General features: G+C 43.0%; 1 protein-coding gene across 1 annotated transcript in view; it reads left to right on the forward strand.

The window, feature by feature from the left end:
• GALNT16 (polypeptide N-acetylgalactosaminyltransferase 16) overlaps positions 1 to 23,188 on the forward strand; it is a 31,505-nt gene extending 8,317 nt beyond the window's left edge. The window contains exons 2-15 of the mRNA XM_053475044.1: positions 4,504 to 4,679; positions 5,407 to 5,505; positions 6,165 to 6,232; positions 7,637 to 7,702; positions 8,973 to 9,094; positions 9,196 to 9,283; positions 9,498 to 9,582; positions 10,030 to 10,133; positions 13,834 to 13,960; positions 14,818 to 14,910; positions 15,064 to 15,147; positions 19,045 to 19,183; positions 20,422 to 20,538; positions 22,534 to 23,188. Coding sequence (XP_053331019.1) covers positions 4,504 to 4,679; positions 5,407 to 5,505; positions 6,165 to 6,232; positions 7,637 to 7,702; positions 8,973 to 9,094; positions 9,196 to 9,283; positions 9,498 to 9,582; positions 10,030 to 10,133; positions 13,834 to 13,960; positions 14,818 to 14,910; positions 15,064 to 15,147; positions 19,045 to 19,183; positions 20,422 to 20,538; positions 22,534 to 22,671 — 1,506 coding nt within the window. The 3' untranslated portion in view covers positions 22,672 to 23,188. The remainder of the gene's footprint in view (positions 1 to 4,503; positions 4,680 to 5,406; positions 5,506 to 6,164; positions 6,233 to 7,636; positions 7,703 to 8,972; positions 9,095 to 9,195; positions 9,284 to 9,497; positions 9,583 to 10,029; positions 10,134 to 13,833; positions 13,961 to 14,817; positions 14,911 to 15,063; positions 15,148 to 19,044; positions 19,184 to 20,421; positions 20,539 to 22,533) is intronic.
• Positions 23,189 to 24,299: the final 1,111 nt, after the last annotated feature.

Below are 24,299 nucleotides of genomic sequence, written 5' to 3' on the forward strand. Positions count from 1 at the left end.
TCATGCACACAGTTCATTCCTGCGTATACTCGCGTAATTCTATATATATTCCCACATTCTGTTTCCAGCCTCTGGAGGATCTCTGGGCAGCCGGTCCTGGGAACTTCTCTAAATGCCTATAGACTTAGCTAGGAACTTTCTATATGAGCTGGAATATTAACCCTTTAACAGCCCCTCATAAATATTCTCGCCAATATCGGTCCTCGTGGAAACCTTAACTTGTCGTCATTTAAAGATGCACTTAAATGAATCACCTGCATTCAAGCAGGATATATAGTCAACCATAATGAACTAGGCGCAAAAGCTCCAATCGGGGGGCCTTGCGTATGATCAGCGGTGTGGAATAAGTAGGAGTTGGCGCTAGACTGTGTCGCCCAGAGATCTGCCCCTTCATGCTGAGTTTGGGGCAAAAACCAGAGACTTGGAGTTTCCAGGCATTCTTATAGACCGAGTGTTTCCGAAACAATCCAACTGATTGACAAGCAGAGAAACGCAGGCTATGGGTGAATTCACTGAAACTAATTGACTTGGGCTGACAGCGGAGATGGTGAAATAAAACGTACCCAGCCTTTGCCCGTTCAATCAATACAGAAAATATCATGTAGAAATAGCAAGTGTGGGGAAATATTGACTTTTTAAATGTAAGATTTCCTTCTAGAACGAACGCCCTGTGACTTCATTGCAAACGGTTTACTTAACGGATGGGTGGGGTGTGTAACGGGACTGTCTGAAGAACGGCGGGTGAGGATTTTAACAGTTGCTGTACTTTATACAGAATATACAGTTTGTAGCAGCTTTTGCATAAACTCTCAACTCCCCTGTTTCCTGCAGGACAGTCCCAATGTCAAGCTGCTCTGCTTCGCAATGTAACTTTGGCAAATGGCTTAAACAACAAGGGTAAGGACGCTGACGTGGATGCTTCAGGGTGGCAGAACATCAACTAATCCGAGTCCCTTATAATCGCCCGCCGTTACAAAGGCTGCCGAAACAATCAGTAACTTAATAGGTGGGAGATAATGTAATGGGGAGGAATTATCATGTAGACACATTGATACATTCATACCTGCCAGAAAGGTCAATGGGGTTTAGTTACTAATGGGGGACTGTCACTCCTGATCAGAGACACTTGGGAGGTATTTGCTATTTAAATGCGCAGGAGAAAATGTTGCGCATGCAGTCTGTCTTTTTCCAGCGCATCGAAGGGAGAGTTAATTGGCTTTTACCATCTGTAGTTTTAGTGATCTGGACTCATTGAACCAATTATGTGTACGCAGCGCCGTGTGTCCCGGCTCAGGGCAATCATGTAATAACGCTGTCCCGCCCTCCACTTAATGCTATATAATTCTATAGGTTCTCCCTGGCACATCTATTAATCTTATCATAGTAGAAACAAGGAGTATCCCAGAGGAGAGCTGCCAGATAGTCGGCATGTATAGGATTTCATGGAATGTATGATAACCTATTATAAGTCATCTATCTAGAATAGTCTTTGGGCTTTGCCCATTTCTGGCTACATCCTGCCCCTTGGGGCATTTCTCGACCCTATGCCAGGCCTAAAGCCCTTTGATATAAACCATTAGAGAACATGGCAGGGCTACGTCTAAACCTAGGAACATGTGTAATGTAAATCCAGGTGTCTGTATGTTTATATATAATATATCATATATATATATAATGTATTATATATATTATACGTTATTGATGGAATGTCTGTTCCCATCGTGTGCTGATGAAAGCTCCAATCAATGTTGTGATTGGTGGGCCTAAAGGTGGCCAGATGTTCACTATAACATGGGATAGGTACGGAAGGTGCATGGGTGCATATTTTATGTAGCGCCATCATATTCTGTAGAGTTGTACAGTTAAATATATATATCACTTGACTGCCCTTCATGATAGTGTCTTTAGAATCATCTTCATTAAAAGGGGAAATCTGGTTACTCCGTTCTCCCTTATGCTCCCTTAGAAAATGATTCTAAATAAGTTTTGTCCCCCCCCCGGTCTGTGACAGATTTATTGTAATAGTCGCCGATCCGCTTTAATGCTCGTCTAACACATCGGCCAAGGACTGAAGCTGCTCATTTTTATTTACATTTTGTTTTTTTGTTTTTTATTTACGGGAAATTTTATTTGAGTGTAATATGTTGAAGTAAAAGCCGAAAGAAAAAATAAAATTATAAATAAAAAAGCAATGTATTCCCAATGTGATGTGCGGCGCGGCTCTGCTTCGCTCTGCGACATCTGCTGAGAGACGGAAGCTCGGCCCAGAGTGATTCAATCGTGCAAATATTTGGCCAGAAGTGCAAATGAGTTGTGTTTTAATTATGTTTGTGACTTTTAACCAAGAAACTCTTAAGTGCAGTTGTGCGAGTTTTTTTTTCTTTTTTTGAGCTTCCTGTAGATTTAACCCTTTGAGTGCTGGGGTAATTTTGCCCCCTTTGGCGCCCCTGCGAAGCTGCTGTCTTTTTCAGAGTTTGGCAAGGGTTCTATTTAGGTGACGGTAGAAATCCATATGTTTTTTTTTTTTTTTTTTTTCCGGGGTGGGTTAAATATTCCTAAATATACCTATTTTCACACACCATGCGTCATTTCACGGATATAAAGGTAAAGCCAATTTTTTTTTTTTTTCACTTTCCCATTAAATGCCTAACCGGATAATAAAAGTAAGGAAAAATCTTTATTAAAAGCCTGGAAGGTTGTGTACAAAGCCCACGTAGGTGACAGTACAGAACATGTCACAGGGTATACACGAGTACGATGAGTTATAAAGCATAATTATCCAAAGAACTGAATCTAGCCATAAAATGTCATTTCTACAGTTATGCCACTTTTTTTCATCTCTGGACACAGGTTACAGCTCAATGTTCTCATCAATTTGGATTAGGGTGATGGGAGTTGTAGTGCAAGAGTTTAGGTCCCAAATGTGTTTTAATGTAAAATGAAATGTATACTTAATGTGTTTATAGGGCATTTGGTGTGGGGGCACCCGTTACTACGCATGTAAGAAGGTATCTGATTCTTTCTGCATTCTGGCAAGCTTGTCGGACTATGGACCGTCTGCCAGCGTGCAGGGGCTTTCTGCAGGCAGGGATTGGATCGTTGCTTTCCTCTGGTGGGTAAGATGCTGATCGATCTCTGCTTCCGAGAAGGCGTTCTCTGCTTGCTTTGTACACAGGGCTTCCATATGGAGTGGAAGTCTTGGATATACATTGAAACATAACTCCGGGGACAGGGGTAGGAGAAGGTGCTTACCATTGGTTAAGGAAATAACCGGCAGCACCACTACCTACAGAAAACGTTTATAGCCCCGGGCCAGAGTGGCGATAACTCAGCGGCTCCTTACGCTTTAATGCCAGTGGCCACACGTGGCTTTCTACCTGCAGCGTATGGTATTGGGTATCCAGCAAGCGGCCGTCCACACCCTACAGGACCTGATCTGCCGCTGGTGCAGTAGTATGAGGGACTATGTGGCCCTACTGGCCACCAGCCCACTGTGTATTTGCCTGGTTTGCCAGGTAGCCAGTCTAGGCTTGGTCCTCAAGTAGTCCTAATACAACTCTCCCTGGACTACTTCTAACTCGGTCTTACTGAATTCTGCCTGTGGATTTGCCTCTAATCTAGTCATTGAGGAATAATCCGTTTGGACGGGTCCAGCTGCCTGTTCTCGCCTTTTCCCTAAAAATGACCCCCTGTCTTGGAAAGACCCTCTTTTGTGTTAAGGGGTTGTAGTTTAAGGCTTTGTAATGCTTCTGGTTGTTCTAAATAACAAGGTGTTTAATGTCTTTCTCTGAACTCCGGTGCCAGATCCTAAAACGCATCCATCAGACATGAAATCACTCGGTTTGCGGCCATTGCTCATTACGATGTATAGTTGCTTTGTGATTTTCCTCTGAAAATGTGTTTAAATCCTATTGTGCCGAGCGCACTGGCTTCCAATGATTGCCTAAAGGCAAATACATGCAGCGTCGTTTCCAACTGTGTCTCATTCAACTTCTACATTGAAAGTTATCCTGGGAATAATTCCTCCTTTTAAACTATTATCTATAGACTAGGGATCTGTACACTTAGGGTCCTAATGTAACCTTTGTGAACAGCTATTAGTTTAATACATAAATCATATATATTAGAAAGTACGGAATGATGGAACAGAATGACTCTTGATGTTTGTAGCAAGATTCAAAGTACAGAAGTCCTTTCCAGACCGAGAGTAATTCATGTACACATCTTTATGGAAATGCGTTCCATTCTCTTCCCAACATCCATTTTCTTTGAAGGTCCAAGCGATTTGTAGGATCTGGAGACAGGTCAAAAGGGACTAATGTTCCAGGGCCATGTGTGGCCATCGGCATTCTTCTTCATCCAGGCATAGATCAACCCAAACCAGTCTCTTAATAAACATCGGTTCTCGCTGCCATTTTTTATTTTGCTGTCAATATTTTCCCCAAGAAGCTTCTGAATGATCTGTTTTGTTAGTTGCAGACAAGCCAATGGTTCTCGTTCCAGGTGATCTCAACCTTCCAGACTGAGAAGGGGAAGATAAATGGTTTTGATGAGAAGGCCTACCTGTCCTCGAAGTTTCTTAAGGCTGGAGAAGATCCATACCGTCAGCACGCCTTCAATCAGCTGGAGAGCGACAAACTCAGCAGCGACCGGCCGATCCGAGACACGAGACATTACCGGTATGTAGATAACCCTTTTAAATATAAGTAAATCTGGTTAGCATGCCCGTGTGTTTGGATTGAGAGGCACATGGGAACCAACAGGGCTTACATTTCATTGTAAGCATTGTCTATAAGCTCCAGACGCCTATTACTGCCAACCAACATGCATAAAACCAGTGTTTCTGTATGTAATTGTGCCCAGAGTTTTCTGATCTATTCTAGAGGTATCTGAATGAGCTGTGTGTGGATGAATGAGGATTCATCTGGTCTGGATAAATGATGAGCATTTTGAGACATTTAAATGTCATTTCATGCATGAAAGCTCATGTGCATAACGAATAAAACAATACGAAGATCATTCAAGAACTTACAAAAGATGGCTACATAGAGAGGAGAATCGCATGGAAGGTTGTTTAAGGTGCAGGTGTTGTATATGTATGTTCTAAGTATGTTCTATATACAATATGGGACATTTACATTGCCTGGGAGGTAATAAGGTTAATAACATCGTAAGTACCAAGTCCCTGAGAAACCTAGAATATAATGGCAGGGACTCGGACCTTAATCTGTCATTGGTCTGGTCTTAGATTCAGGAGCCGTATGTCTCCCCATGTATGTTCAAATCCCCCCCGCTGTATTACCCTCTACCACTGATGAGAGGCTGTTTAGAACATGTGTCAGTAATCATTAAAGACCCTTCTATATAATGAAAAATCTGACTTGTGTCTATAATCTTTCTAACCAGATGTACCTCTGTGCACTATAACTCGGATCTACCTCCAACCAGCGTCATCATTACCTTTCATAACGAGGCTCGCTCAACCTTACTGCGGACCATAAAGAGGTGGGTTCCCCCAGGGCTTGCATATACCGTATATTTATATGTGAGGATTTGTAAGTGGAAAACAGACTTGGGGCGGATATTCATACCAGGGCATGGCCAAGGTTCATAAGGCCTGTTCTCCAAAATATGGAAAGGAGATACCGGCCCGTATTAAAAAGGCTGATGATGGTACTAGTAATATAAAGATTGGCATTGCAGGTGGCAACTGATGTTGGGTACCTGTTTTTAAGGGATGAAGTGCCTTGTTGCACAAGGATCCGGGGCCATGTCTATTGGCTTTAGCAGAGCTCTGATGCCCGACGTCATACTCTTGCCACTTGGGGTACCTGTGTATGCTGGCTAGTGTTTTAACGCTTCATTGAGTCTTCTGCTGAGACCGACTACCCACTTGATTAGAACTCAAGGTTTGAATACAATCTGCATCACAATACGAGGTCTTTTAAAGCGCACATCGTGAACATGAATTCCCTACTCCCTGAACCGCTTGGTGGAGAGCTTTAGACGCAGGCTCTCTATTTGTAGCACTTGTCGTGAGTCTTCGCTGCAGATGAGGGAGCGAGGATGGGCAGAAGCTGACTTAATCTTGCTACGAGATGCTGATGCTGATTGTTTGGGTTGTAAAACATTTCTATGTATAAAGTCTTCCTTTCTTTCCGTAGTGTTTTAATTCGAAGTCCTCCCAGTTTAATACAGGAGATCATCTTGGTGGATGACTTCAGTGCAGATCGTGAGTAGCTTGTCTGACTTGAACTCAAACGCTGAGCATGCTGTGAGGTTCTGTGGGAGAGAAACAAATAACTGCAATGTGTGACTATGGAAGAGTCGTATTACTGCGTACAACAGATGGGATCTATTTATGCGTACGAGTGTCTCATATACACAAGACAGGGGCTCGTCTATTAACGTGGATCGGATTATGAGTAAAGGCGGGGAACGTTAATGTTCCTTTATAGCCACGGCAGTTATTGAAACAGATGCTTGAACTCTGAATTTATTCTACAGATGTGAGTGGTTTGATCGGGTCCGTAGGGATCACGGACTATGGGAAACATAAGGTGTAACGCAAACAGATTGAAACCTGCAGGCGGTAGATGGGTGGGTGGGCTGAGCAGATAGGGGACAGGTCTCTCCAGCTTGGGTTCAGGTGGAGGTGGTATCAGATCTAACTGTGTGGAATAAGTGGATAAGCACCAGAGCGTGGTGTAGCATAACCATGGCAAGCCCCGTGCTTAGGGCGAGCCTAGACGCTGCTCAGCCACAGCCGCTGGAACGCTACCACTCAGCGACTCCTATATTTGACATCTTATTGAGTTGCTGGAACATTGTTACAATAAATACGTTTCCAGGCCGGCCGCTAAGGCACATGTTCCAAGCCATTATTCTTTTGAGAAACAGATGTTCCTATTTAAGAGGGACAGTTCCTCTCTATAACCCGGATCCCCTTTTCTCTCGATCCTTTTTCTAGGACCTCAATGTTTGCCTGGTATGAGTATACCACCATGATATATAGCCTTAAACTTCTCAATCAACAGCGGAATGTTTTATTTTTTTTCTATTAGATCACAACATTTTTGTAATTCACCACTCAATAAAACAAATGATCTATGACCCCCCGAAATGGAAGTTAAACTATATGGTTTTGCTTCCCACTGAGGTCTAAATTGCTGTGTTTTATAAATAAACATGCTTAAAAAAAGGCACGGCGAGTTTCTTTCTAGACTTTTATTCCAAGTCTACCAATCGGGTTCTTATGTCATCTGAGTAAAATATTAATGCCGTTGTGGAAACACGTGAACCAAAATCCAAGCATATTAACGAATTTATCGTAATTCCGGTATTTTCTACATGCTGTAGCTTTTCTCCAAAGTTTTGTAACGGGTCTGGGGTTGAAAGCATGGGCTGCCCTGCTACAGAGGAATACGAGCCTTCTGCCTTCATGGAGGTTTCGGCGTGATCCGAGGAGCTTGGATGCTCTTCAGCTAAGAGGATTAGTGCTGTCAGTCTGATTAATATGATCATAAGTGAAAGCAGAGCTCTTCCTATGACACGCATTCGAGAGCCTTTCCTGTGTGGTGAATCATAACTGCAATAAGATGCTAAATATTGTCCTTACTCTTATTTCTTACCATAGCCGATGACTGCCAGCTCCTCACGAAAATCCCAAAGGTTAAATGTATAAGGAACAGCCGGAGAGAAGGTGAGTGGTGCTTGTTTAGTGTACGTTGTGCATGCGCCCTATAATATCTGAGCTATTGCTGGTTAAAAACTCCAACGGTCCTTATAGAGAAGTTGAGAATCGCGGGTTATAGCCTAGCAGTGGTCCATAAGCGGCTTTTTCTTAGTCTGGCATCTCCCAGGGTCAACTGGAAGAAGGCCAAACAAGATAAGACATTGACTAAAGGCAGGCACAAGATTACGCTTACTCCATATTACCTTGCTCATTACTACTTGCTGCGTTCTGCATGTTATATCTACATACAACCCCTGTGCTTTGTTAAATGTTTGCCAATGCTGCTTTCGCTAATCAATTATAAGCTACAGTCATGGCGACACTTTGGGATGTACATCACTTGGTTACTCGATATAATTTGTCATTCCAAAAAGATGCTAAAATATAAACATGGTGGTATGTTGGGAAGGTGCTTATTTTTGTGGTCATGCCATCACTGTAAATTGTGATGTGATGTCATAATGCAGTGAAGTTGGAAGTCGGCGAAATGTAGAATATATAGTTTCTTAATATAGCCTACTAACTGATGACATAAGCAAAAACGCCCTGTCCTGAGGGTCATCGACACGAGTAAGAGTTAAAATCCCAGATTAAAACCTGGGCCATGTGCCAGGAGAGCTGGATAAATGGATTAGGAGCCAAGCGCAGCGAGTAGTCTTTGGGATACCAGACATTTGGCAGGTATAGAGTGCGTATGTCCAACACGCAATGTTGTACAGTGAAGAATGCGTTAAGGTCTGCGTGCAGCATGACTGACTAGTGCTGAGCATGTGTGAGAATGATATGTGCAGTGTATGAATTATCTGTAGGTGAAGATTTTTCCTGTAGTACGCAATGTCTTCATACAGTGTGCTCCATGTAGGGGATGCTCTTGGGATTCTATGGAATTTGCAAATAGATTATATTATGTTTGCTACACCCTTAAAAATACATAATGAGAAACTCTCTTCCACATTAATGACCTATGCTGTATACTCGAGTATTTTAGCCATGCAGAAAAGCCTAATAAGTGTAGCCCATTGTACAGCGCCACAGAATGGTGGCGCTCTATAAATAGTGTAATACACAACATTTTCATGTGCTTGCGGTACGCTGTATGTTGGGATGCTGTGTATGGGAATGTTATGATGAGCGTGTAGAGAAATTTCCTCCTGTTGTCCCATCAATTGTAATGTTTTTTTTCTAATATATACTCAAGTTTGACATCTAAGGGACTTCTCCTTGTTCTCATTCTTAGGACTCATACGTTCGAGGGTTAGAGGAGCAGATATAGCCACGGCTCCCATCCTCACTTTCCTAGACAGCCATTGCGAGGTGAACACTGAATGGCTTCAGCCTTTGCTTCAGAGAGTTAAGGAGGTGAGTGTGGTTTGTGTGTAGATAGCCGTGTAGTCTGTGGAAGAAGCCATAAGGGTCTGTGTGGTGCAGGGAAGGGCAATCTTGTTCTTTGTCTTCTCCAGGATCGCACTAGGGTGGTGAGTCCCATCATCGATGTCATCAGCCTTGACAACTTTGCTTACCTGGCCGCGTCTGCAGATCTCCGGGGTGGTGAGTTCTAGAGAAAAGCTTGCTGTACATATAAGTAGTCCTTTATTTTTTTTGTATATGATCCATCTGTAAAGGTGAGAAAGTGGTCCTACCACAATGATCTATAATGGAATGTTCTTGCTGGTCGCACTGATGGAAATAAGAACGCTTTGCTCCAAGATGACTTTTTTTGTACACTATAACACAAAAACACTATCCTCTCGTCTTTGCTTAGGGTTTGACTGGAGCCTCCATTTTAAGTGGGAGCAAATTCCCATTGAGCAGAAAATGTCCCGCACTGATCCAACGGTCTCTATAAGGTATAGGAATCTGTAAATATTTGCGTGAATAGGATGTATAGTATCCAGTATTATATACACAGCCTTCATAACCTGTAACTGTTGTCCTGTGTATCCTGGCACTCAGAAAAGATGGTGGCCGCGGAGTCTGGGTCCTGCCAATGCCTTTAAGGTGTTCTACCTTTTAAGCGGAATTCATTTCTTTTGGTTTTTAACTAAATGTATCATTTTGAAATGTTACTACTTCGGCAGAGACACTTCCCAAAAAATATTTAATATAAAATGAACCATAACTTTCATTTTGTCAGGAAAAAAGATACTGGCTGTCTCCATAGAGACAAGTGAAAAAACGTATTAAAATTATTTTTTGTGATTTATTTAATCACAATAATTTATTTAACCTTTTATTTATGTAGAGAGCTCAGTATGTCTTGACGGCAGCGCCTTATGGCATATCTCTGTTTTCAGGACTCCTGTCATTGCTGGGGGTATCTTTGTCATCGACAAGTCCTGGTTCAACCACCTAGGAAGATACGACACCCAGATGGACATCTGGGGAGGGGAGAATTTTGGTGAGTTTATGATTTGATTTATAATCTCCAGAAATTTGAATGGAATTGGAAATGCGTTTTATGGATCTAGATGGATAAATCTGACATCGGATAAGCCCTCTACTAATCGCTGATGTGAAATCTTAAGCGTTTTTAGGATTCCTCAATTTACGTCGTAATTGCCATTCCAATTACCCATGAGAAAAATACTAATTTCAATTCTGTAAACTGCAGACACCCAGAAATCTAATTTAACTTTGCTATTTTTGTATAGATCCAAGAATTAGATATTAGCTCAATAACTTTTTTTACTCTAAGACCGCAAATGAGGCATAAAGCAATGTAATAGATGTGGAGGTGGCCGACGGCAAGTGGGAATCAGTCAGCTGATGTATCTGGCAACAATCACAATAGCGTAGGCGTTACAATATTCTCTCTGATCAGCCTTGTCGTCGGATGGCTTTACCGATTTGTTTTTACCCGGAGATATTTGCTCTTGTATTAGCTCACAGCAAACAGACTTAACGGTCGTGAGGTTCTTATCTCCTGACAAATATGGATTTCTATGATACTAACCATAGCATAAGATGACAGATAAGAACCATTTGCCTCTTTTTCTGCCCATTTTTCCTGATTTAAAAATTCAGACCTTAATCAGTCGTTGGCCCCCTCTTAAATTTAGGAGCAGAGGCGTAACTGGAAACCATGGGGCCCTGGTGCAAAAATTGCCCCGGGGCCCCGCAACTTCAACAGCTGGCCTGTGCCATCATTGCCCCTGAACTAGTCTATGCCTTCTTTGTCCCCTTGCCCCCACTTCCAACATACACTCTGGCACACATGTAAATACATTACACAAATTACACGCTTATCCTAGCTAACACATTCAGTCCCTCGCCAGATCCTAAAAAACATCTCTCGTATCTGCCCATTCCTCACCCAAGAATCCACAAAAACTTCATTCACTCATCATTTCCCATCTAGACTACTGCAACTCTCTCCTCTACAGTCTGTCCTAAATGCCGCAGCTAGGCTTATGTTCCTTGCACGCCGCTCCTCTTCTGCTTCCCCACTCCGTGAAACCCTCCACTGGCTCCCAATTACCTTTAGAATTACATTTCAAGGCCTGGTACTGACATATAAGGCCCTCCATAACACTGCCTCCCCATACATCTCTCCCCATGGACTGCCTCCCCATGGGCTAAGGCTCTCCTCCTCACTTATCACCTCTTCCTTTTCCCGTCTACAAGATTTATCTGCCCCCATATCTCTGGAATCTACTCCCACCGAACCTTCAGCATTCACTCTCCCTCCCAACATTCAAGAAACATCTCAAAACTCACTTCAGAGCCGTGCCATCATAGCTGCTAGAACATCCCTGTCATTGATAAGACCACCGCACTACCTCTCACCCTTTCTCTGTGCCTTATACCCCCCCACACTACCTCTCACCCATCACTGATACCCCCGCACCACCTCTCACCCTTTCTCTGTGCCTTATGTTTGTCACCCCACTTCCTCTAGATTGTAAGCTTGCGAGCCGGGCTCTCTCCATCTAATGTATCGGTTTGTCTGTCTGTCAATTCTCGTCTTGTTGTATTGTATTAAGCGCTGCCTAAATTGTTGGCGCTATATGAATAAAAATAATACACACACATTCATTCTAACACCCCCCATCTCACCCCACTTCCCTCTCACCGCTCCTGCAGCTTTCTGCCCAGCTGCTCAGTGTGCGGTCAGCCTGTCTGACCCCGGGGTCACGTGATATAACGTGTCCCCGCGCTGGTACGAGGAGACAGCCCCGTAGAGGCACAGATCTGGTTGCGGATGTAACCCCTGCAGTTACACCAGTGTTCAGGAGCCATATTCCTATCCCATGTTCGGTTTCTCTCGCCCTCTTAGCAATGTAAAACTTCTTTACTTTACATTGCATTTTAGATTATGGTCTTGTTCTAACATTTCTCTCCCTTGGCAATAAACTCCCTTCCGGTAAAAGGAATTTAAAAATAGCTATAATTTCCAATATGCTTTTATGATGTAGCGATGGCGAGTGCGGCGTGATAAGGAACGTGAATTAGCTGTAAGACATCTAAAGAGAGAGAGTAACATTTTCCGGAGTGTTTTCTTTCCCAAATACAAATGCTCTGAATGCCTGTCTTGTATAACTGATGATGATGTCATTAGGTCTTCTCTACACTGCTGCACGTTCTAGCGCGCGATTGATGTCATTTGTTTAGGAATGAATTTCTGATGAATGATGTGTAAAATTACTTGCATTGCGTTTAAAGAAAACTGCCAAATGTTGCCGTTTAGAACCCAATTTTTATTTTGCACCATTAAACCGGGATGACTCATTGTTAAAAGCGCTGTATCTGCCCATAAATCTCTCGATGTGCTGTCACTGGGTAGCACTAAGGTCTCCTGTGTGTCTTTATGGTTTTTATGAGACTTAGAGAAACGATGAATTGGAGTGAAAAATACTGTGGAACATTAACAGCGCATAGTTTACCCCGCGTCTCTTGAGGACCGGGGCATTAGCGGTGGAAAGTCTGCTTGTGTCATCACATAGTATGCATATAATGTATATATTTTTGTCTTTGCTTTGTGTTCCATCAAAGGGAATTAAAGATTCATTATATGCAAAGGAAATGTTTATTACGGTAAGGACAGTCAATGACAGATCCACGTCGGTTGAGACTTTCCTAACTCCTACGGTTCAATATCCCAAACAATAACCATTTAATACAGCGCTGTGTGACATCTCATGGCATTATATCAATCAATAAATAATCCTAAATATGGATTACTGATCTTATGACTTCTCCCTAACAGCACAAGTAATCTGTGTGTGTGTGTAAATTTGTATAAATACAACGTATAAAGAGTGCTTTCAATTTCTTTTTAAATGGTTAAAATGCAAAGTGGATAAACAAAAGGACATTTAAATCAAATCAATATTTGTTAAATTTCAGGGTGTTTTTGTGTAGCTTTTATTTTTTGAAAGTACTTAACTGCATTTTGTTCATGCGTGCCTAAAGCTTTTGGGTATTCAGGTAACATTTATTGACTTGGAGGCTCATACCCCCCAAAGATTCTAACATCCTAGGCAATAAGGCGAGGAAAATAGGACCGTAATTCATCTCTCAACTGTGTAGTCTTAAATGGGACAGCCTTAATTTCTGGCACTGTCCTGCTCCGCTGCCCCATTGTCACTCTTTTGGGGCTGCGAGGATCACAGGTTGGTTAGAGGGATCGGCGGATCTCCCCTTACCACCCCGCAAGCTGTGAAATTGAGTAATCCCAGTGCACGTCTGCGTGTCATGCGCGAGACAATCGTATCCAGGTGTTCTTCTTAGCCAGGTGATACGTTCTAGGTCCTGCTACTCGTCCTTACTCTATCCTTGCCCCTTCCCATCACAGCTGTCCCATTTTGAAATGAGGTATGGTACTTTGGCTCTCCATTGTGTTTCTTTATACACGATTTGTTGAACGTAATCTTGATTTACACAAAAACATATCCATATACCAGAACTTTGGAGACTCGTTTGAGAACTGTTTCTCGGATTGTTTTTTTCTTGATCGATACATAATTTTTAGGTCACATGTTCCTTCAGCGGTCCCTGATCATACAACATTCTAGGCTTAACCTCATTACAACACTTGAATTTCATGGCCCATCAGATCCATGCAGATCAATGCCGTGTTATGTTTGCTCATGTTGCAGAGCTGTCTTTCCGCGTGTGGATGTGTTCTGGCAGCTTGGAGATCGTGCCCTGCAGCCGCGTCGGTCACGTCTTCAGAAAACGTCACCCCTACGACTTCCCTGATGGAAATGCACTGACCTACATCAAGTACGTATAGACGGGTGCTTTGGGTGTCAGTATGCATGTATTCAGTGTGTACGGATCTGAACGCAGAACCCTGGAGCCTTCATCGCCTGCGAACAAATGCACTGAAAAACACATTATACGCGCTAGATGGGTTTTTAATAAATATTGCTTATTTTAACTGATAAGCAACATTATAAATTCAGCCTGCTTACAGTGGGGTATGCTACAGGGCTACCCTGCACAGAGCATGCTTTATGAGCTTATAATGGTGCCCAATAACTGCTAGACAGCTGTCTGAAGCAAAGTGTGCATACGCGAGCCAATAAGGCTTAGTGTCATGTGTGATGGGTTTGGGATAAGTAATACAATCCGCTTTGTAAAGGAAGAGCCGGTGGCCCGTGACACGGATTGCTACCGTCAACTGAGAAGATACTCTTTGGACCTAATAAAACAAATACTGTATTGTAGCTGGAGGACCGTCCATGACATGTCTTTTTTAAAGCTTATGACGCTGTTAGTATTGAGTGAAAGCTTTTTGTCGAAGTATTTAAAGGCTAACTAACCAAGCCTACCCTTCAGTAATGATGGTGTTTATGGGAATGTGGGCAGCTAGCTTGACTCTACAATTCTTGATCTGGCTGTTAGATTGTTACCGGCCGTTAGCTTCTTTACTCCTAATGTAACACATCACGACTGCCTGTCCCCTCTAGCGATTATCACTCTGATAGAAGAAGGCAGTAATCTGCTGGGGGGGGGGGTTTAGACAGGGAATGTCCAAGAGGGGCCATCAAGATATTCTGTGTTCTGATCATACACAAGGCAGAGCTATTTTCAGATCCTGACTTAGCCTGTGTAACCAGACCCCTTTTTTGATCCAGAAACACCAAACGCGCAGCTGAAGTGTGGATGGATGAGTATAAACAGTACTATTACCAAGCTCGACCATCTGCCATTGGGAAGTCCTATGGGAGGTGAGTGGAAATCTGCCATGTTTTTTCTTTCTAGAGTAAACGTGGCCTGACGGTTTCTGGGTTAGTAGATGTGATTCCTTTTTTGTACTGCTTTCCAAGTATCTAAGCATTGTTATACATGTTAATTGCATGTACTTCTTGTTCTTCCTGCAGTGTGTCCGAGAGGGTGGATTTGCGCAAACAATTGAATTGCAAGTCTTTCCAGTGGTACCTGCAGAATGTCTATCCTGAGCTAAAGTGAGTACCCGGGAAAGGGGTGGAATAATCTGTGATGTGACCTCATCTGACCAGGGGCGTACCTAGAGTATTTGGCACCCGGGGCGGATCCTGTAAGTGGCACCCCCCCCCCAATGTAAAGACATCTACAAAATTATGTTGGCAAGAATATTTATTGCACCAATTTGTAAACTGTATGTCAACTGTAAACAACAAGAAATCTGAAAAAATAAATTAATAACTTATAAGTAAAATAAATATGTTTAAATAACATTTACTGAACATATAATAGTGCTTTCTTTAATAACCCCCCAAAAAAACAACAAACACAACAAGTTTCTAAGAAGACCTAACAAATGAGTGACAAACATTACAAATTAAGTACTGGCTAAGCAGCTAAAGACACTATAAACTAAAAAAAATCTGATATTATAATCAGGAGTCACCATAACATTGTTCTCTTTTTATTTAAGCATTTGGATATATAGTGGTGTTGCCATGTCGACTCATGATTATATATATGAACCAGACACTGACTGTGGTATAGCATGACACCTATCACTATATACTGAGCCAGGCAGTGACGGTGGTACAGCATAATGCCTATCACTCTATACTGAGACAGACATTGACGGTGGTGCAGCTTAAGTAATTTCATTATATATTGAGGCAAACATTACAGTGAAACAGCATAACTCCTATCACTATACACTGAGCCAGATACTACAGTGGAACAGCATAACACCTATCACTATAACTGAGCCAGATATTGATGGTGGTACAGCATAACCGCTATCTTTATATACTGAGCTAGACACTTATAGTAGTACAACATAACTATCATTATACACTGAGGCAGACATTGACAGTTGTGCAGCACAACTGCTATCATTATATACTGAGACATGCGCTGACAGTAGTACAACATAACTGTTTCCATTATATACTGAGGCACGCGCTGACGGTGGTACAACATAACTGTTAATATATACTGAGGCCCACATTGCCGGTGATACAGGATAACACCTATCACTTTATAGTGAGCACACATTGACGGTGGGGCAGCGTAATCCATATCACTATACATTGAGCCTGACATTTACAATAATGCAGCATAACCCATATCACTATATACAAATCCATTGATGTGGTGTAGGCCTACCACTTCAGTGTCTGGCTTAGTATATAGTGATAGGGATTATGTTGTACTGCCCTCAACTGCAGATCAGGGGAAGACTGTGAGAGTCAGTACAGCCTTCCCTTCTTCTGACTGCACCGTGACATAGGGAGGTCCTCTCCCCGTAATCATCCCCAAAGTCCATTTGTCCCCTACGTCACTAAACCACAACTCTCTTTTAATTACTCCCTGTAGTTCAGGTATAGATCAAATAAACAACACATGGAAACAGCACGTGCAACTGAATAAGACATAAATATCCTGTATTTACAGGTATACATAAATAATGTATGGAAACATTGCATTGCAGGTATAAATCAACAGAACACACAAACCCAGCATTGCAGGTATAGATCAACTGGAAATCACTCAGCACTGAAGGTATAGATCAAATAAACAACACATGGAAACAGCACCCCAGGTATTGATCAACTGAATAAGACATACAAATCCTGTATTTGCTGGTAAACATAAATAATGTATAGAAACATAGCATAGCAGATATAGACCAACACATTAACACACAAACCCAGCTTTGAAGGTATTGATCAATTGGAATTCACATAAAAACTCAGCATTAAAGTTATAGATAAAACACCCTAAATTACAGGCATAGATCACAGATTGCACACCCCAAAGCCAGCGTCCACATTGCCCACATAGAACCTGCACCAGCACCCAAATTACACACACATTGGACGTGCCATCTTTGTCCCCAAACAGCCCAGCATGAGTCAGCATTGTTCCCAAACAGCCGAGTGTACGCCATCTTTGTCCCATAAACACGCTACCTGTGCCATCTTTGTCCCATAAACACGCTACCTGTGCCATCTTTGTCCCATAAACACCCTGCCTGTGCCATTTTTGTCCCATAAACACCCTGCTTATACCATCTTTGCCTTTTTGACAAATCAACTATACACCTATGATTAACACAAACACTTTTACAGTCACTCACTAATTCACTTTCATTCACACAATCATTTATTCTTTCACACAAATTATTTACACATATTCATTGATGCATTCTCACAAATTCATTAATTCTCACACAATTCATCCACATATTAATCCATTCATTTTCTCTCTCTCATTCTGACTCTATTTCAATATTTTTGCTACCCTCCTTTCTCCCTATCTACCCATTTTCACCCCCTTCTGACTCCCTTCTCCCTATCTACCCCCTATCCCTCCGTCTCACTCCCTTCTCCCTATCTACCCCCTCCTAACTATCTACCCTCTGCCCCCTTTGAAGTTCACTTACCTTTCAGGAGTCCTGCGGTGGGGGTGCAAGGCCTCTGCCTCCCAGCTCTGCCACTGTATGGAACAGTATAGAGTGATGGGAGTTATGATGTACTTTAGAGCATAATTATAATGAAAAAGACATTGGAAATGGTACAGCATAACACCCATCACTCTCACGCACTTACCAATCCACACTTACCAATCCACAGATTCCACACATACCAATCCACAGATTCCACACTTACCAATCCACACATATACCAATCCACACATATACCAATCCACAGATTCCACACATACCAATACCATACCAAGATTAATCTGATGTCACTTTGCTTCATTGTATTTGGATCATACTAATGGCAGTGAATTCACCTTCATATGCTATATTATGCTATATTATGATTGTAGGTTAATAAAGAACATATCACATATTACTGAAAAGTCAGAATATAAATTATACTTTTTTATTTTGCTATTATTTTTTTTAAATCAATAATACACAGGTCACGCTTACCCTGGTCTTACACTGTTGAGGTACAATATGGGCAAATTGTCCCATGGAAAGCCTCGTGTTTGTGTGGGGAATGTGGAAAGGGAGATGCTTTCAATTGACAATTTGATAATAAAAACTAAATTTGGGATACATACCAATCCACAGATTCCACACATACCAATCCACACATATGCCAATCCACACATATACCAATCCACAGATTCCACACATATACCAATCCACAGATTCCACACATACCAATCCACAGATTCCACACATACCAATCCACAGATTCCACACATACCAATCCACAGATTTACCAATCCACACATTTACCAATCCACAGATCCCACATACCACACATACCAATCCACACATTCCACACATAACAATCCACACATACCAATCCACACATACCAATCCACACATACCAATCCACACATTCCACACATACCAATCCACTCTCACTGTCACTCAGTCTTAATGAATGATTTCCTACCTTCTTTTCTACTTCTTTTCTTCTTACAGCAGTCTTTTCTTTTTACAGCAGTCTTCCTCTGCGCTCCTCTTCTTCTGTCTTCTTCCGGGTTAGAGGGCACTGTGGACGCGGCTTCAGTGCCGCCGGGGTTTGTTGTCAGATCCCGGCGGCACTGAAGCCGCGCCCACAGTGCCCTCTGCACAGCAGCAGTTGCCGCGCGGATCGCAAGGGAGCAGTATCGGAGGTCTTTAACAGACCTCCGGCTCCCTTGAGTGATTTTAAGCCGGTTCAAGGGAACCGGCTTTAAATCACTCAAGGGAGCCGGAGGTCTGTTAAAGACCTCCGATACCGCTCTCTTGCGAGCTTGCTCCTCCAGCGGCGGACATTACTGTCCGTCTCTGGAGGGGTGCCGGGTGCCGGCAAGTTGGCACCCCCCTGATGAGCGGCACCCGGTGCGGACCGCCCCCCCCGCCCCCCGCTAGGTACGCTACTGCATCTGACCCTTGTCCTCCTTGTTTCTAGAATTCCAGAGAAGGAAGCTGTTACAAGGATCATAAAGCAGGGAAGCAGCTGCTTGGAGTCTCGGGGAGAGGATGCGGGGAATGTCCTGGTCGGTTTAGGAGTCTGCAAGGGAACCGCAAAAAATACACCCGCTACACAGGTGAGGCACTGAATGTCTAGGCAGCAACGAAAAGTGCTAACAAATCCCACAAAGGCGCTAGGCTGCTGCATTTCTATAACATTTTATACTGATATGCAGGCAGTCTGTTATACCTATGGCAAATGGCCCCATACGTACCTGATCTGCTGCTCCAACAGATTGGGGGCCACACTCGGCATAAGATTAAAAACAATGTTATGTCCACGTGTATCCAGCCAGTAGCCATGTTCCCTCTAAGTTGCATGCGTGTGCACACTGCTGTTTTCTGAGCTGTGTAGAAAAAAGGGCTGCAAAGGGCTGCCGGTTGGGGAGAGCATGGATCTCCCGGTAATTGGCACAAAATAAAGGGAATGCAGTCTGCTGAATGAGCCATCCTGGTCTGAACCCTGGCATTGGTCTGATGAAACACTATCCTGTAACCAATATTATGTAGATTTCTTGACTGTAGGTAAATTTCCACCACCATTTATAATGAAAGAAAGGCATACATGAAGGAGACTTAAGTCAGTCTTTCTCATAAAATATTGTTGCCAATCAATGACGTGTGACCTCATCTTACCACTAGTGCTGATATATTAAGTCATCAGGGTAAACTGAGAAACTGTATCAGACAAATTATGAGACAGGGTAACAGATCTTCCAATCACAGGCCATACATCTGCTAAAAGGTCTTATCTTATACTAGCTTGGTTGAGACTACTTGGCCAGACACCCAGGTGAAGTCCATATGATGGGTATTATCTATGTACACGGAGTGTCCAGTAAACACAAATACCATTACATTTCTATGGCTTTCTCCTGCATTGGTCAGAATTCCGAGAGTTAAATGGAATCCTGCCAATGTATAACATCATTAATTGCTCCTATGATGGAATGTCTAGCAGCCTTCTGCCAAAGAGCAATATTTACAAAAACAAATCTAATCGCCGAGTCTCGGGCTGGGCAAATACCATTATCGGCTGCTTTCTGCAGGCAAGACGGGGAGGCCAAGTGCCATTTGCACTAGAGGTGGGTGAGCTGGAGCAGACTTGCCATGAGCCAAATTGCAGGCTCATTGAACAGCTTGTGAACCAACGCCCCAGAGACCAGACTTCATATATATACCCATGTGGGTGTGTGGGATGAATAAACTGTAAGAGGCGAGAAGGGCCATCTACCAGCCCCCACACATATCCTTTTGATGCGCGTTTTATAATCTCTCATAGGATTTGATCTGTTTTCTATGTTTTTTCCTCCAGGAATGGGTTCTCAGCGAATCCTTAATCCGTCAGCAAGATAAGTGTCTCTCGATCACCTCATTCTCAACAGAAGCCCACGTTATGCTTGAACCTTGCAACCAGAAGGACAGCAGACAGGTAATTGTGGTACACTATTTCTCACCTTAAAGGTGGGTACCTTTGTTTTATGTGTTTAGTAGTGTAGATAGGGGACAAGGTCCTTTTTTGGATCTGTAAAGCTGATCATATAAGGCGTTTAGAAGAACAGTATCTTATTAGATGGGAACTCAATCCTTCTGTCCCAACAAGGACTCCATAGGTTTAATGATATTTGCACACTGATACTTTCAGAATGTCCATGTGACGAAGGGATCATTAAATTGCTTTCTCCACGATACACTTTTAGCACGGCCTCCACTTAAAGATGCCCGTGATCAGCATATCATAAGCAGCAAGACTACTATATCAGTGCCCGGCAGTTTCCTAGCATAAGATGGGGGACAGCTGCGGTATATTGAGGACAAGGGCTGACTATTGAGGCCACACTTTGATGGAGAACACAATGTTACCGTGTTTCCCCGAAAGTAAGACAGTGTCTTACTTTCTTTTTATCCATAAAAGCCCCACTATGTCTTACTTTCGGGGTATGTCTTATATTGGGAAAAAATTGAGAGTGATGGGAGTTATGATGTACTTTTAGAGCATAATTAGATCATGAAAAAGACATTGGAAATGGTACAGCATAACACCCATCACTCTCACACACTTACCAATCCACACACATACACCAATCCACACGTATACCAATCCACACACATATACACCAATCCACACGTATACACAAATCCACACACATATACACTAATCCACACACATATACCAATCCACACACATATACACCAATCCACACACACATATACACCAATCCACACACACATATACACCAATCCACACACACATATACACCAATCCACACACACATATACACCAATCCACACACACATATACACCAATCCACACACACATATACACCAATCCACACACACATATACACCAATCCACACACACATATACACCAATCCACTCTCACTTAATGCTTTCCTACCTTTCCTTTCTTCTTTCAGCTTCTTTTCCTCCTCTTCGCTCCTCTTCTTCAGTTCTTGTCTCCTTCCGGGTCAGAGGGCACGGACAGCGGTGGGCGCGGCTTCAGTGTTGTGCGCCGGGATCTGACAAGAAACCCCGGCGCACAACAGCTGTTGCCGCGCAGATCACAAGGGAGCGGTATCGGAGGTCATTAACAGACCTCCGGCTCCCTTGAGTGATTTTAAGCCGGGTTGAACCCGGCTTAAAATCACTCAAGGGAGCCGGAGGTCTGTTAAAGACCTCCAATACCGCTCCCTTGCGAGCCTGCTCCTCCAGCGGCGGACATTACTGTCCGTCTCTGGAGGGGTGCCGGGTGCCGCAGGTTGGCACCCCCTGGAGTGTGGCGCCCTGTGCGGTCGCACACCCCAAAGGTCGGCCCTGCTCTAAGGGGCCAGCCTTAGGGGTCTGCGGCCGCACAGGGTTTAAATAAAAACATCGGGGGTTTTTTTCAACTTTATTTAACATCCTCCATGTTAAATAAAGTTAAAAAAACTTTATTTAACATCCTCCATGTTAAATAAAGTTTTTTTTAACTTTATTTAACATGGAGGATGTTAAATAAAGTTAAAAAAAAACCCCGATGTTTTAATTTAAATCCTGTGCGGCCGCAGACACGTAAGGCCGGCCTTGGTGGGGACTTCCCGGCCCCTTAGAGTGGCGGACCCGGCAAATCCCCCGTGTTTCCCCGAAAGTAAGACATATGTCTTACTTTCGGGGTACGGCTTATATTAGCCGACCCCTCTGAAACTCCCGATACGTCTTACAATCGGGGGTGTCTTACTATCGGGGAAACACGGTAGTTATTTCCATAAAATAGTTCTGTGCTGCCTGGCAACCATGCAATTTGAGATGTGCCGGAAACATCACACCCGTGTCCCAAGAAATGCTGACTGCTTGGGAAAGTTGGGCACCATCATTTACATTTACCTTAACAGGTTTCCCACATTTGTTTTACTGATGTCACGTCTTATGGATGCTTCTCTCCTACAGAAATGGAAATTAAAAGGATACTTTCTCCAGCATGTGGGCAGCGGACTCTGTCTGGATACCGATCCCCCTAGAGTTCTCATGAACTCGTGTCAGTCTGATTTGCCAAGCCAGCAGTGGGAGTTGCTTCAGGTGACCTGAGCCAACATCTTCCCATCTTCTGCATGAACTTGTTTGAGCAGAGATCTTGGAAGAATTCTTGAAGACCCCAGGTTTACGTCATCCTACTATGAGACCAAATGCAGGTGCTGAGCCTGTAACGTGTCCTACAGGCACTGTCACCCCTACTCAGACGACATTTGTCTACAAGCTGCCCTTCTGTGTGAGCGTTGGAAGCCATGGGACCAATACTTGACTCGTTTTGGTGTAATACATCTACCTTCTCCTCTACTGAGGATCACAAACTGGAGAGCCTCTAACACAACACGTGACCTGCATTAAGTTTTTTACCTGCAAGGAAACTGTCCTAGTAAAGTATGGATCTCATGAGGTTACTCGATCATGGGATGTCTGGATAAATGATATTTACAGACTCGCTGGATGTCTCATTCCTGTTTGATTGTGATATTAGCCGTTTCTTAGTATTGGCCACTTTTCAGACTTTTGCTAGCCAGCAAGGATCATTCGTATGTATCTGGCTCTAATATCTTGCATTCTCTTGGGTTTCAGACTGTTGTCAAAGGGCATATTTGTGCAGTTTGTGACAAGTAGCTTTTTTGTGACAACTACTCGGTCACTAATTATCATTTGGCAGCCAGCATCTCCATACTGCAGATATCCTGCCGGATAAAATGTGTGTTTTCCTTTTTAAATGCCGAATGTGCTTTGCTTGAAACTCGTTGTGTAATTTATTCAGACGTTCTAAACGGCAGTCATTGTCTCGCTCTTCTCGGACCGTTGTGATAAACGGCGTGTCATGTGTAGCCGTGCGGTGATACAGCAAGCCGTGTGAAGATGGCCGACTATCCTGATCAGTGCGGAGATTAAATCCGTTGATAAAAGCAGTGCGCGAGACGTTCCCAGATCATGAATTGGGAATCGAGCGTGACGGTTCGGTTGATACTATGGCAACTGAGAGGCTTACGTTTTTTTTTTCTCCTTATGTGAATAAACATTCAAGGAAAATAAAAGGCGTGCAATGTTTTGTGTAAGTGGGACAGCACCTTAAAGCCACATTTAATAACGGAGCTTCTTAAAAACAGAAAATCTCCCCTATATTAATCCAGCTCTTGATGAATTCATCTGTCCTTGTGCTTTATTCACAGAATGCTATATTCTGCAGCTCGTCGGTCTCTCGGTTAACGTTAGATTTTGGAGGCTAATGTCACAAGGTTGCTCTGAATACCTCCAGCTGTCGCGTAAAACAAATTCCTTTTACCGCCGCTCTTGACAGTTGCTTTGGGCAACAATTCCATGGAAACTAATGGACAAGCCGCGGAACTCGCAGAGAACCTTCCATCTCATCGCCGGACCGCGTTAACCCATTTTATGGAGGACGAGTTTCTCCAGAAGTCGCTCACGGCCACCATCAAAACAAGCCGTTTTCAAGCTATAGATGCACAATATTTTATCAAGTTTGCGTTAAGGAATAAGTCTATAAAAATGACATGTTTAAATGGCCGAATTGGAAATCATGAGAAGGAAAAGACTTGAGACCGGCTACTAATTGTGTGGTCATGGCTGCCAACCTAGCTGCCCTAGCAAAATAGATTACATATAGCTACATCCATACATGTCCCTCTCCATCTATTGGCACTGTATTATCTACA

This window comes from Spea bombifrons, chromosome 9 (genome assembly GCF_027358695.1).
Source record: "Spea bombifrons isolate aSpeBom1 chromosome 9, aSpeBom1.2.pri, whole genome shotgun sequence".
Lineage (NCBI taxonomy): Eukaryota > Metazoa > Chordata > Amphibia > Anura > Pelobatidae > Spea > Spea bombifrons.